At 51.9% G+C, this 13,726-nt stretch overlaps 2 protein-coding genes across 2 annotated transcripts; one reads left to right on the forward strand and one right to left on the reverse strand.

Annotated features, from left to right (window-relative positions):
- Positions 1–563: 563 nt before the first annotated feature.
- On the forward strand, positions 564–1,437 carry CC1G_10342 (hypothetical protein; the record flags this gene model as incomplete). Its single annotated transcript, XM_001837869.2, has 5 exons — positions 564–644; positions 734–894; positions 986–996; positions 1,055–1,167; positions 1,253–1,437. 5 exons carry the CDS (start codon positions 564–566, stop codon positions 1,367–1,369), a joined length of 483 nt encoding a protein of 160 aa, XP_001837921.2. The 3' UTR covers positions 1,370–1,437.
- A 942-nt stretch (positions 1,438–2,379) lies between these two features.
- Positions 2,380–2,871, reverse strand: CC1G_10343 (hypothetical protein; the record flags this gene model as incomplete). The annotated part of the gene is made up of 1 exon (XM_001837870.2): positions 2,380–2,871. One exon carries the CDS (start codon positions 2,869–2,871, stop codon positions 2,380–2,382), a length of 492 nt encoding a protein of 163 aa, XP_001837922.2.
- Positions 2,872–13,726: the final 10,855 nt, after the last annotated feature.

The following is a 13,726-nucleotide window of genomic DNA, read 5'->3' on the forward strand; positions in this document are numbered from 1 at the left end:
GACCTCACGTACATATCGGAACCTCATGGCTGCGTTCACTCGCATTGAGACAGAGGAAGCTGTTACTACTACCTCTGATCCTGTAGACCCTCAACTATGTTCAATTTTTTGGTGCTCCTAGCTCTTGTTACCCCTGATATATAGTGTTCGGGGTTTGGGAAGCAGCAGCGACGGGCATGATCTCATATTGGGGTTCCTTCTCTCACCCGCTCCACGGTTACCTCGACGGAGAGTTCTATTCTGGAGCACTCTTATCGCAGGATGGTTTGTAAGGTCGATGTTAGATTTACGTACGGGCTTGTCAAGTCCTAGGATTCTTACGGTCGTTTCAATTGGTCGGATTTCTATTCTGATTGTTCAACGGATCGTTTTTAAATATGAGCCCTTGGTGAATATACATACAATCGCTCAGTTGACTTGTTCATGTGCTAATAATCCCGCTGACAGTTGTACATGCAAGTGACAGTCGTCCCCTGGTCTTAGACTTATAAAAGCCTGAGCAGTGTCGGTGGGAGGTCGAGTCACCCCAGGTGTCAGCCACTGGCCTTTAGCTCACAGCGACCATGAAGTTCGCCGATACTCTGCAAATTACGACCGACTCTCAAAGGGTGCCTCCTCAACTGGCGAAAGAGATCTTCACAAAGGTACGGTCTCCTCTCCCCCCCGACTCGCCCTTTCTTACTACATAGTCCCGATTGAAACGCACATCAATATCGATATTATCCTTCCGCAGATCCTTACGGCTGAGGAAAGCAAAGACACCAATAACCTCCTCTCGTTCACCGAGGACGGCGCGACGTACGAGGTGTCCGGGTTAGATCGTGTATCCGGCAAGGCAGCTATAAAGCAGTACCACGATTGGATGTTTGCAGCTGTGGAGCGTACGGAGATTGTGTAAGTAGGTTCCTCTATCCCCAGATCGATTTCGCTTCAACGACCAACTGATGGGGTCTTTTTGATGTTACATTGAATACTCACCATTCAGCATGAAGTCAGGCAAGCAGTTCTATTATCTTTATCTCTTTCCGTCGCGTTAATTAACTCGTACTTCTAGGACGCCTCGGGCCAACTGAAAGCTCGGCCACTTACGACCAGACATATTACTACACCGACGGCACCTCGTCGACCGTTTCCTGGACTTTGACCGTGCAGAACAACCCCGATATCGTGCGTCTGCAAAGTAATCTCCAGGATCGATTGTCTCTGACTCCGAGTAACTACTACTCCCAACTTGCTACTTACACCCTGCCAGGGCAACATCAAGGCGAGTGCGATAAAAATCGTCGGGAATGCGACGGCGCATTGGGATAAGTGTACTGCTCTTGTCGGGCCTTTGCCGGTATCGCCTGCCCATAGGGAGCTGGTATGATGTAGGGTATTTTAAAATGCATGGTGTACATCCTTCCTACATAGGAGTAGTACCTCTTTTGAGACAAAGAGCCGACAGCTCGTCTTCCAAAAGCATGAAAACTAAAGGTCTCATAGTACTTTTTCAAGGGCAGGGAACCTCTCCTGCGAAAAATTACAAATTAAAATTTTGAACTTCAAGGCAACTTCAAGCAAGGTTTTTCATTGACCAAGCGCGATCTAAACAAGCGCCCGTGGGAGCTATAGTTAAGCGTGAGTTTGCCTGGATTTGGGTTTATGTATCACACACGGCATGACGGCAATTACAGGCTCAGATACACCCACACAAAGCGCTTTCGTGTCGTGTCGTCGCGCTTCTCGTTTCTATTCAAGTACTTCCGCGAAGCCCACTCCCCTAAGGCGCGAATATGGAAGTGAGTCTCCCTGCCACGCGCTCGTGTACACTGTGACGTACCAGTAGTTAACGTTTTCCATCACTAAGGTCGGATTGACAATCCCTTTCCCTTTCCCGGATCCAAAGGGCAACGATTACGACTGGCGAGGCCTTGAGGACAGGGCGTACATGCGGTACCAGTTCTGGGACTCGCAGCACACCATCGACTGGTTCGAAGCGCGTGGATACACGCTCTACGAGCGACATTTCGACGATCTACGCTATATCGCCCCTCGTCGAAACGATGACGAACCTGAAGTCGAAGCCGAGTTTCCATTTCCCCACCATGACAATGCAACCAGCTCAGAAGGGGAACCTGAGAGAACGGCGATAGAAACGACGGTACGTGTCCTGTCAGGATGAGGGGAGTGTAACCGTGTTTGCCGGCGCCCTAATACAGATGAATTCTAGGGGACGTTAGCTTTTGCTCAAAACAAGCAAGGTCAACATGTCGTGATCAAGCTGGTTCCAAACGACACAGACGAGCTGCGAATATACAAATTCATAGCAGCCCAGGATATGGATACCTTGCGGGACAATTGCATCCTCCCAGTGCTCGAGATCCTCTCAATAGAGGATCACTCTTTTGTGGTCTCTCCGAGGTAATGGTGTGCCCGTCCCTGTGTCCCCCACGAGTGACCGTCCGTTTCTAGATGGGGAAACATGTCCCACCTTCGATTTCGGAGCTCCAGCACGAGGTCAGTGATCTCGGGGCGGTGTACGAGATGTTCGTGAATCCCAAAGACGAACTGATGGAGAGTGTTGACTATGCCCATGAGTTGGGCTATGATGAGGGCAATCATATGTCCGATGGAGACGATGCGAGCGACGGGCTCAGCACCAGGGGTTTCGAGAAGTCTATTCTCGAGTCGGACGGCATACTGGGCATTGGTGACCATGAAGAGAGATTCCTCCTCGTTGAGAGGGGGAACGGGCATGGCCGGGGCAAGGTAGTTCCGAGGCCTTTTGGTCTCGGGTTCTGTTGGGAGATGGATTTGGGACGCCAAGGTTTCAACCTTGATTTCAACATGTGACTTCGGCGTGATCTGATGCATGTGATGCGGTTGCATTTTCCGCGCGCGCGGAGATGTGAGAAGGCGATGACTTCTGGATCAAACAAGAACACACTGTAGGGCTGCAGGCCAAAAGGCCTCGGATTATTGCCATTCACTGGCCTGCAACCCACTAGTTGTACTGAGGAGTGGACATGCTGTTGGGTGGAAGTGGTTTGTCGAGTGGAGTTGGGGAACTTGTTGTTTTTTCAATCGAGTTTTTCTTCCTCCTTTTAAGTATAAGTCCTCATGTTTTCTTGGTTGATGTCATAGGCATGCGTTTGAGGGGTGTTCAAGATAAAGCCTCATGTTGTCTTCATGTTCTAAGATAAGGGTGCATGTCGTCCTTTGAGGTTTTCATGTTTCAGGTTTATGAGATGTGCATGTTGGGCATGTGGCTTCCTCATGTGAGCTTGTGTTTTCGTTTGTACGCCTTGAGGAGTTCCTTAGCATGGGAAAGTTCTTTTTCCTTTTTCCATTCTGCTTCAGAGAGAGGATATCCTTTCCACGATACTAGGAATTGTCGTTGGTTCCTCACGACTCGATGTTTGAGGATTTTGTCGATCTCATATTCCTCTTCTCCATCAATTAATTCGGGAGAAGGGAGTGTGTAATTGGGTCCGTGTGTTTCCGTTTCGACATATGGGGAAAGTAGAGTTGCATGGAAAACGTCGTGGATCCTCCAAGTCGGGGGAAGGTTGAGGCGGAACGTGTTTGGTCCAAGGACTTCTGTGATTTCGAAGGGACCTTCTCGTTTTGTTGTCATTTTCTTGGAGTATGGGAGCTTGATATTTTTGGCTTCCAACCACACTCGATGACCTTTGCGGAAAGGTCTTGGTGTCCCCTTGATTCGTTGGGCCATTCTTGATCTGGCGAGCTCGTGTGCTGCCACGGCTTCTCTTCTATCTTCTTCCAGGGCTCTGAGTCGTTCTTCCACTGATGGGAATTGAGTTTTGGAGAACGTCGTTGGTAAGGCCTTGGGTTGGAACCCCATGATGAGTTCGAATGGAGAGTGTTTTCGATCTGCATGCCTTCGGTTGTTGTACGTGAATTCAGCGAGGGCTAGTTTGTCTGCCCACAATTCTTGGTTTGTGATGCAGTAGATCGATAAGTATGTCTCCAATTCTTGATGTACTCGTTCAATGGCTCCTTGTGTTTGTGGATGGTAAGCCGTGGATAGTGACGAGTCTATTCCAATGAGACGGAACAGCTCTCTGAGAGCTTTGGCTGCGAATTGGGGACCTCTATCAGAACCGATTTTGTCTGGTAATCCGAAGCGTTTGAAGAGATTTTCCATAAGAAGTTTTGCGATATCGTCAGCAGTTGCTGTCTTCTTTGTTGGAATGAAGATCACCCCCTTACTGAGGCCGTGGTCCACCACGGTCAGGACCGAATCGTATCCGTTTGATTCCGGAAGATCCGTGATCATGTCAATGACGACATAACCAAATGGTCGATCATTTCCTTCTATGGGCATGAGGGAGATCTTATGGGGATTCCTCTTGATTTTGAACTGCTGACATTTCGCACATCCCTGGATATATGATTTGATGAACATCTTCATTCCGGGCCAGTAATAATGATTTTTGATGGCATGGAATGTTTCCAACTCTCCAGGGTGTCCCGCAGTTTCAGCGTCGTGGTATCGTTGGACAATCTCTCTTCGGATGTTATTGTTCTTCGGAATATATTGTCGGTTCTTGTAGAAGAGTGTGGTTTTTCCATCTTCGGTAATGACCGTCCAATCGTGGAGTCCTTGTTTCATTTCGTTTGATCCGCCTTCGACTAGGGTTTTCATGGCCTCAATCGCGGTTTGATCCATTCCTGTAGATTGATCCATGTGTTTTTGGAGGTCAAGATCAATCAAACCTATGGAGGTATCCGTGTCAAGTTCGTCGATAAATAACTCTTCTTTTAATAAAATAGTTGGTAGGTCATTTTCGTCTTTTTTGGGTATGTGATCGGGTCTTCGAGAAAGGGCGTCGGCTTGAATCATCTTGTTGCCGGGCATATTCTTGAGATTATAGTAGTATTCGGATAGTATTAGGGACCATCGGGCTTGTCGATCGTTGAGTTTTTGTGGTTGTTTGAAATAGGTGAGATTCTTGTGGTCAGAAAGGATATGGGTGGCAAATTCTGATCCCTGGAGGTAATGTCTCCATTCTTGTAAGGATCGTACTATTGCAAGGAGCTCGCGATCATAGATTTCATATCGGCGTTCGGTGGGTGTGAAGGTTTTTGATAGGAAAGCTACCGGATGCCTTTTGCCATTCTTGTCTTCTTGGGTGAGGACAGCTCCATACGCGTACTTGGAGGCGTCACATTCAATCTGGAATGGTCTAGACATATCCGGCATTCTGAGGACGGGTTCTTCGATGAATCATTGCTTCAGGGTTTTGAATGCGTTATCACATTCCTCAGTCCAAATGAACTCTTTTTCCTTGGTTAGGAGTTCGTTTAGGGGTCTGGCGATCTCGGAGTATTTCATGGTGAACTTTCGGTAAAAGTTTCCGAATCCCAAGAAGGATCGTACTTGCTTCACCGTTGTGGGGGTGGGCCATTCGGCCATCCCTTTGACCTTTTCTGGGTCCATCATGATTTTGTCGTGTTCTATGATCATGCCGAGGTATTCGATTCGTGTCTGAGCGAATTGACATTTTTCGACTTTGAGGAATAGGTCGTTGTCCCTGAGTTTCTTGAGAACGATTTTAGTCATGTGTTCCAGTTCTTCGATGGTGTTTGCAGGGATGAGTATGTCATCCATGTAGATGATCACAAGTCTCCCATCGATTTCAACAATGAAGATGTGGTCCATCATCCTTTGGAAACGTTGCGGGTGAGTTACAGAGTCCGAAGAACATGACTAGTGCTTCGAAGAGCCCTCTCTTGGTTTTGAATGCAGTCTTCCATTCGTCCCCTTCCTTGATGCGCACATTGTTGTATCCCCATGGGACATCGAGTTTGGTGAAGTATCGTTTTCCTTTCACCCGGTCATGATGTCGGATATTAGAGGTAGTGGGTAGGCGTCTTTCACCGTCCATTCGTTGAGATATCTGTAGTCTTGGCATGGGCGCTTCTTTCCGTCTTTCTTTGGCACGAAGAACATGGGTGATGCCATTGGTGATTTTGAGTGACGGATATATCCCTTTGCCAAGTTTTCATCAAGGAATTTTGTGAGTTCTTCTTCCTCGACCGGCGTGAGATTGTAGATGGGAAACGATTTGGGTTTGAAGCCTTCCTTGAGGTTGATCGCGTGATCCCACTCTTTCCTTTCTGGGAAACGATTTGATGCTTTTTCAGAAAAGACACTTAAGAATTCGTGAAAGGCATGGGGAATTTTGAGTTTGAGATCCTCTTCAAGAGGTGGTTCATAGTCGGTGTCTTTTTCTTCAGTGCTGGTCGCGTTGAGCCATTTCTTGTTGATTTCCTTCGTGGCTTTTCCTTCGATGAAGGCGAGGAGAAGGTCTTGATCGTCTTGCTCCATGGTCGGAGATATCGTGTTTCTCCATTTGACCTCTCCTCGTTTCCAGTTGATATCGGGGTTCTCGTTCTGTAACCACGGCATCCCGAAGATGAAATCCCACTTTCCTAAACCTGTGACATAGATAGTATATTTTTGTAGTCGTCCAGTGATGTTGATGATGGGTTCAATCGTTTGTGAGATGGTTCCCTGTTTGTTTGCGGTTCCATCTACGTTTCGGACTTTGATGGGGTTTTTAAGTGTTTTTTGTAGGGATTTTATATTTGTCAACCATCCGGTGGTGGATAAATAGGTCATCCGCTCCGCTGTCGATCAGGACCGTTGTGTCGATGCCACTTTCGGGTATTTCAATTGGTAGAACGATCGATCGTTTGTTTCGGGTGGTGATCGTCGCCGTTCCAATTGACAGTTCGGGGACGATCTCCATCGACCTTAAGATGTCCCCTATGAAAAATCCTCCTCGGATCCTTCGCCCTTTGTTGTGGCTCGAATGTTTGAGCTTCCCGAGTCAGGGTGTTTGGGGCAAGGCTCGTGTTGTATGTCCTAGTTGTCGGCATATTCCGCATTTGGCTTTTGGACAGGGCTCGCGCCGGGTGTCCCTTTTCCTTGCAGATGAAGCATTTCCCATTTTGTGTGCCGGATGACTGCTTTGTTTGGATGGCGTCAACATCCATGGCATCAGGGTCTTTCTCCTCCCGTTTCTGTCGTGAACAGCAAGTACGAGCCCCTATTTTTCCTTATCTTATCTTATCGCTTTCATCGCCCTTATCACCTTTTCTTTATTCTCATTTCTGCCCTTATTCTCGACACGGACACTTTCTCCCATGGAACACTGCCTCGTTATGCCCTTTGCCCTACGTCTTATTGTTCTCTCCATTCTTGCACTGCCTTGTTACTCTGTTATTGTCTTCTTCATTCTTCACGCAGCCTTCGCGCAGCCTTGTGACTCTCCTTATTGTTCTTTTACATTTCACCATCTGTTTGTCATCTTGACTCATCGCGACTATGTAGACTGTAGAATAGGTATATAAGCTAGGTAGATCCCTCTGTATTTCCTCAGCTTGACCTCTTCGTCAATACACCGCTTCAGCATTCATCTGCCTTAGTTGCTCATCGCTCTTATCTCGCTCTCTGCTCTCATCCGCTCCGCTCTTCTGGTCTTTGGTTTGGTTCTTAGTGTTCGCTCTTCGCGACATTAGGTCAAGCTACCTTCGTGCACCGGCAACGCCGATCGTTGCTCCTGCATCATCCGCATCCCTGGCTTCTGGTTGACCTGCCGATCAGGTCCCTCTCTGGCAACTCTGGTCCCCGCACTCCGTCAAGATTTCCGCCACACCGGAAGACACCTCCTGTCTGTTTAAGCCGCACTTTGTCGTTCGGGCCAGTGACGGTCACCCCATTGTCCTAGACGTCCATCTACCAAGCCTCAACCGTTGGACCGCTTGCTCTGAACAGCCCTGCCCCAACCGTTACCACGAACCTTCCGTACACGACTGGGTCTATATCAACTCCCTCAAGTTAAACACCGAATCACCGTCCCCCGTTAATCAGCAAGCAGTTGAAGAATTCGCCCGCAACAACCCCAGGACTCCGCCCTCTGAAACGCAACCCACCGCCGCCGAATCTCCAGAAACCCCGTACCAAGCCTACCGTTCCGCAAATACCTCCCCCGCTGCCAAAGCCGGTTCATTCAAGCTCCCAGATCCCGACACCGACCCCAAAGAAGACGAAGAAGACGACGACGAGGAAGAAGAAGAAGAAGTCGTCCAGTCCCTTAGCGTCCGATCAGCATCCCCCGAACAAGAAAACACCCTCCCACCGTTCAATACCCTCCACTCCGCTCTAGCCGCATCCGCACCCCTCATCTCCGCACAACGCCTCAGCTCTTCCGGCCGCTCTACACCGACAAACCCCGCCTCTTTCGTTTCTCGCCCGATCCATCCCCCTCTTCACACCCTCTCGGCAGTTGGAGGATACATCTGACGCTCCAAGCTCAGAACAGAAACCTCCCACTTCCACCCAGCCAACTACTCTACCCTCTTCCACTTCCCAAACCACCAACAACTTCACGATGTCCGCCGCCGATCTCGCGAAACTCCAGGAACAGCAAAACCAGCTCACCGCCGCCATTTCTACCCTGGTCAGCCACCTTACAGCCGCCAAAACCGCCTCTAGCAAGAGCCCGGTCAAGGCGCCTGAGCCCTTCCACGGCAAGGCTGAAGACGCCCGACGCTTCCTCCAGTTCTTTACCAATTGGGCCGGACACCAACCCCAGTTGAAGAAGGACGACGGCACTCGAGATGACAAGGAATGGATTTCCACGGCCCTCTCATACATGCATGGAGAAGCTGGTCGATGGGCATCTCGCTTCCTCCAGCAGATCGCCGATCACGATGCCGATAAGACCAAGCCTTGGCCCTTCGCTGGGGGAAAGTGGGCTAACTTCCTCACCGAGTTCAAGCAACGCTTCCAACCTGCCAACGACGCCCAGGCTGCCCTCCAGGAGCTTGAGCAGCTCACTCTTGGTCGAGGGACTGTAGCCGACTTCGCCTCTCGCTTCGTCGACATCTTTTCGCGCACCAATTTATCCGATTCGGACGGAATGGCTCGCTTCAAGAGGAAGCTCTCCCAGGAACATCTTCTCTGGCTCGCCCTCAGCAATCTCATCAAGGAACCTGCCAACCTGGAGGAACTTGTCGCTCAAGCCATCAAAAACGAGTTCGTCATGCGGAACATGAACCCCAACTCGTCCCGCACCTCCCTGGCCCAGTACGCTCCCGCTCCCACTCCCGCCCCCGCTCGTGATCCGTACGCAATGGAGATCGATGCTACCCGACCTGGCCCTAGTGGCAAGACCTACCAGGACTTCCTCAATGCCATGCGCGGTCGATGCTTCGGCTGTGGATCCACCGGTCACAACAAGAAGGATGGGAATCATGGGGCGTTACGCTGCAACTACTGCCAGCGTATGGGACATGCTGCCACCGTCTGCCAGGACAAGTACATGGGATTCCCACCTGGACGAGGGCTCTCTCGACCTCCGTGTCGCCGTGTCGCCGCTACCCAGGAAGCACCCTTCTCCCTCTTTGACGAACCCGCCCTTGCTGCCACTGCCACCGTTGCCGCCACCACTCCTGCCACGCCTTCTGCCCCCGCCCCAAGCCTCGCCTCCCTCTCTGCCACTCAACAACAACAACTCGACATCCTGGCTCAACTCCAGAGGCTCCACCAGGGTTTTTGAAACGGGTGCCCGTCCCTGCCGCAACGCAGGCACCCTTTGCTCCTCCGTACGCCATTTCTGAATATGACTCCATCCGTTCATGTACTATTAGCTCGATTCGCGAAATAAACCCCCGGTTCGTCACACTTTCGCGTGAACGTGAGGCTCAGAGGCAGAAATCGCAGTACCAACTCCGCGGCCATGATCGACTGTGGGGCGACAGGCAAGTTCCTGGATAGACCCTTTGTCGATCGACACAACATCACCCACCTTTCCCCCTCCGCCCATCCTATCCGACTCCTCAACATCGACGGTACCCCTAACCAGTCCGGCAACATCACACATTTCGCACGGCTAGAACTCACAGTTGATGGTCACTCCGAATGGACGGACTTCCTTATCGCCGATCTTGGAGGGGAGGACATCATCCTCGGGCTCCCTTGGCTTCGAAAGACCAATCCCACCATTGACTGGCGCAACGGCACCCTCCAGGTCCCCTCCAAAGTCTCTAGTGTCACGATCGAGGAGATTCCAGATGAGGACGCGCACCCTCCCAGTCGAGGGGTACCCTCGGGTGACGCTATTCTCGAACAGATTGATGCCCCGGATGACCCTCCCCCTGTGCCTACCACGCCTAACTCTGGTCTCGCTCCCGAACCAGAACCAGAGCAAGCCGAACCGCCCCTTTGCCGTATCCGTGCCAACCGAACTACTCGCAGGAAATGGCTACGAGCAGGGTTGATCGAGGAAACGGGTGACGAACTTTGGTGCGCTGCAGGATTCACTTACTCCCAACAAATTGCCGAGAAATCTCAGAAAGCCAAACCCCAGAAAACTTTCGAGGAGATGGTTCCCCCGCAGTACCGCCAACACGCCTCCGTCTTTTCCGAGTCCGAGTCGCATCGCCTACCCGAACACAAACCCTGGGACCACGCCATCGATCTGATCCCCGGAGCCCCGGCTACCATGCGCACCAAGGTTTACCCCATGTCTCAGAACGAGCAAGAAGAGCTTAATCGGTTCCTCGACGAGAATCTCAAGAAGGGGTACATTCGACCCTCCAAGTCTCCCCTCTCATCCCCGGTCTTCTTCGTCAAGAAGAAGGATGGCAAGCTCCGTTTCGTTCAGGACTACCGCAAGCTCAACGAGATCACCGTCAAGAACCGCTACCCCCTCCCCCTCGTCTCCGACATCATCAACCGACTCCGTGGTGCCAAGTACTTCACGAAATTCGATGTTCGCTGGGGTTACAACAACATCCGGATTAAGGAAGGAGATGAGTGGAAGGCTGCGTTTGCCACCAACCAGGGACTCTACGAACCACTCGTCATGTTCTCCGGCCTAACCAACTCCCCGGCGACATTCCAAGCTCTCATGAACTCGATCTTCTCGGACCTCATTGCCGGAGGAAAGGTTGCGGTATATCTGGACGACATCCTTATCTTCACGGCTACACTTGACGAGCACCGACAAGTTGTACACGAAGTTCTGCATCGCCTCAAGAAGCACGATCTGTATCTCCGGCCAGAGAAGTGCGAGTTCGAACGTCAGGAGATCGAATACCTCGGGCTGATCATCCGTGAGGGCGAAGTCAGCATGGACCCCGCCAAAGTCAAAGCTGTCCGCAACTGGCCAGTTCCCCGCAACCTCCGCGCCGTTCGAGGTTTCCTCGGATTCGCCAACTTCTACCGCCGTTTCATCAAAGGATTTCGCCACCATCGCCCGGCCGCTCAACGACCTCACCAAGAAGAACGTCCCCTGGCAATGGAACGAACCTCAGCAGCAGGCTTTCGACACCCTCCGCAACACCTTCACGTCTGCCCCCATCCTGGCACTCTGGGACCCTGATCGCCCCACTCGCATTGAAGTCGACGCCTCCGGCTTTGCCACTGGAGGAGCCCTCCTCCAGAAGCAGGACGACGGCCTCTGGCACCCCGTTGCATTCCGGTCCGCCTCCATGCAGCCCGCCGAACGGAACTACGAGATCTACGACCGGGAGATGCTGGCCATTATCGAGGCTCTCAAGGACTGGCGCCACTTCCTGGAAGGACTCCCTGAACCATTCGAGATCGTCACCCGACCATTCCAACCTCGAATACTGGCGCACCGCACAAGACCTCAGCCGTCGACAAGCTCGTTGGGCCCTCTACCTTTCCCGCTTCCGGTTCTCGCTCACCCATCGCCCGGGAAAATCCAACACCCAAGCCGACGCCCTCTCCCGCCTCGATATTCACCAGGTCTCCGACGCTGAGGACAACAAGCAGCAAGTGGTGCTCAAACCCGAGCTTTTCGCCAAACTCGCTGCCTCAAGCATGGCCGTCAACCCCTTGGAGGATCGTATCCGGCAGGCCAGCGCCCGAGAATCCCAGGTTCTGGATGGACTCGCTCAGCTCCGTAAGACAGGTCCCCGTCGTCTCACCTCTGGTCTCGCTGAATGGGAGGAGGATAATGGCCTTGTTTACTACAAGGGTCGCGTTTACGTTCCCCCTGACGATGAACTTCGGCGCGACGTCCTCAAACAGTGCCATGACGATCCCACCTCTGGTCATCCTGGCGTACACAGAACTCTCGAACGGGTCGAACGACAATACTGGTGGCCGACCATGCGAGCCTTTGTCAAGAAGTATGTGGAAGGTTGCGACATCTGCGCCCGGAAGAAACACGCCCAACACCCCCGCGCCTCGACTCAGCCCTTGGAGGTACCCGATGGCCCCTGGGCAGACCGTTGGAGTCGACCTTATTACCCAGCTTCCTGATGCCAATGGACATGATGCCATCATCGTCTTTGTCGACCACTACAGCAAAGTCCTCCACGCCCTTCCCTGCACTTCCAACATCACCACCGAAGGTGTCGCCGACATCTATTACCGAGAAGTCTTTCGCCTCCACGGCCTCCCACTCCGGTTCATTAGCGATCGCGGCCCTCAGTTTGCCTCCAAGGTCATGCGCACCCTCCTCAAGCGTCTAGGTATCGAGTCCAATCTCACCACTGCCTATCACCCTCAGGCCAACGGACAGACCGAACGAGCCAACCAAGAAGTCGAGAAGTATCTCCGCCTCTACGTCAGCCGCCGACAAGATGATTGGGACAAACACCTTCCTATGGCCGAATTCGCTTATCAACTCCCGAATCCACTCTGCCCACGACCGATCACCCTTTGAAGTCCTTTACGGCTACATCCCTCACTTCAACATCCCTGTCGGTAAACGAACTGATCTCCGCCCCGTTGATGAACGCATCCAGCAGCTTCAAGAAGTCCGCAAGGATGCCGAAGCCGCCTTACGTCTCGAGAAAGCGCAACAGAAGGACTCGTACGAATCCGGCAAGCGATCAGCTCACCAGTTCAAGGTTGGAGACTACGTCTGGCTCAACGCTAAGGACATCCAGATCAAAGTCCCTACTCGGAAACTTGGCGACCTCCAACTCGGCCCTTACAAGATCATCGAACGAATTGGGCGACCTCGACTATCGTCTTGAACTTCCCCCATCCCTCTCCCCGCATTCACCCTGTGTTCCACGTCGACAAGCTCTCCCCCTGGAAAGGCAATGATGTCAATGGCATTCTGCCACCTCCGCCTGAGCCTGTTGAACTGGGGGGGGAGCTTGAATACGAGGTTCACGACATCCTCGACAGTCGTTGGAGGGGACGAGGGAAGAACCGTAGGCTGGAGTACCTGGTCAGTTGGAAGGGCTACGGATCGACAGAGGATACTTGGGAACCGGAAGAGAACTTGGAGCACGCCCCCAACGCCGTTGAGGAGTTCCATCAGCGTCACCCCTCTGCACCCCGCCGCATCTCAGCCACCACCTTCGCTTCTCTCCCTTGGCGCTCGATTGAGAACTTCACGAACACACCACCCACCGACTTCGACTGGGAGCTTGGACGACGCCTACCAGTGATCATCGAGGACGATGAAGCTTAGAAGGGGGGTAATGTCGTGAACAGCAAGTACGAGCCCCTATTTTTCCTTATCTTATCTTATCGCTTTCATCGCCCTTATCACCTTTTCTTTATTCTCATTTCTGCCCTTATTCTCGACACGGACACTTTCTCCCATGGAACACTGCCTCGTTATGCCCTTTGCCCTACGTCTTATTGTTCTCTCCATTCTTGCACTGCCTTGTTACTCTGTTATTGTCTTCTTCATTCTTCGCGCAGCCTTCGCGCAGC

The sequence above is a fragment of the Coprinopsis cinerea genome, assembly GCF_000182895.1.
Source record: "Coprinopsis cinerea okayama7#130 chromosome 6 map unlocalized cont3.6, whole genome shotgun sequence".
Taxonomy (NCBI): Eukaryota; Fungi; Basidiomycota; class Agaricomycetes; order Agaricales; family Psathyrellaceae; genus Coprinopsis; species Coprinopsis cinerea.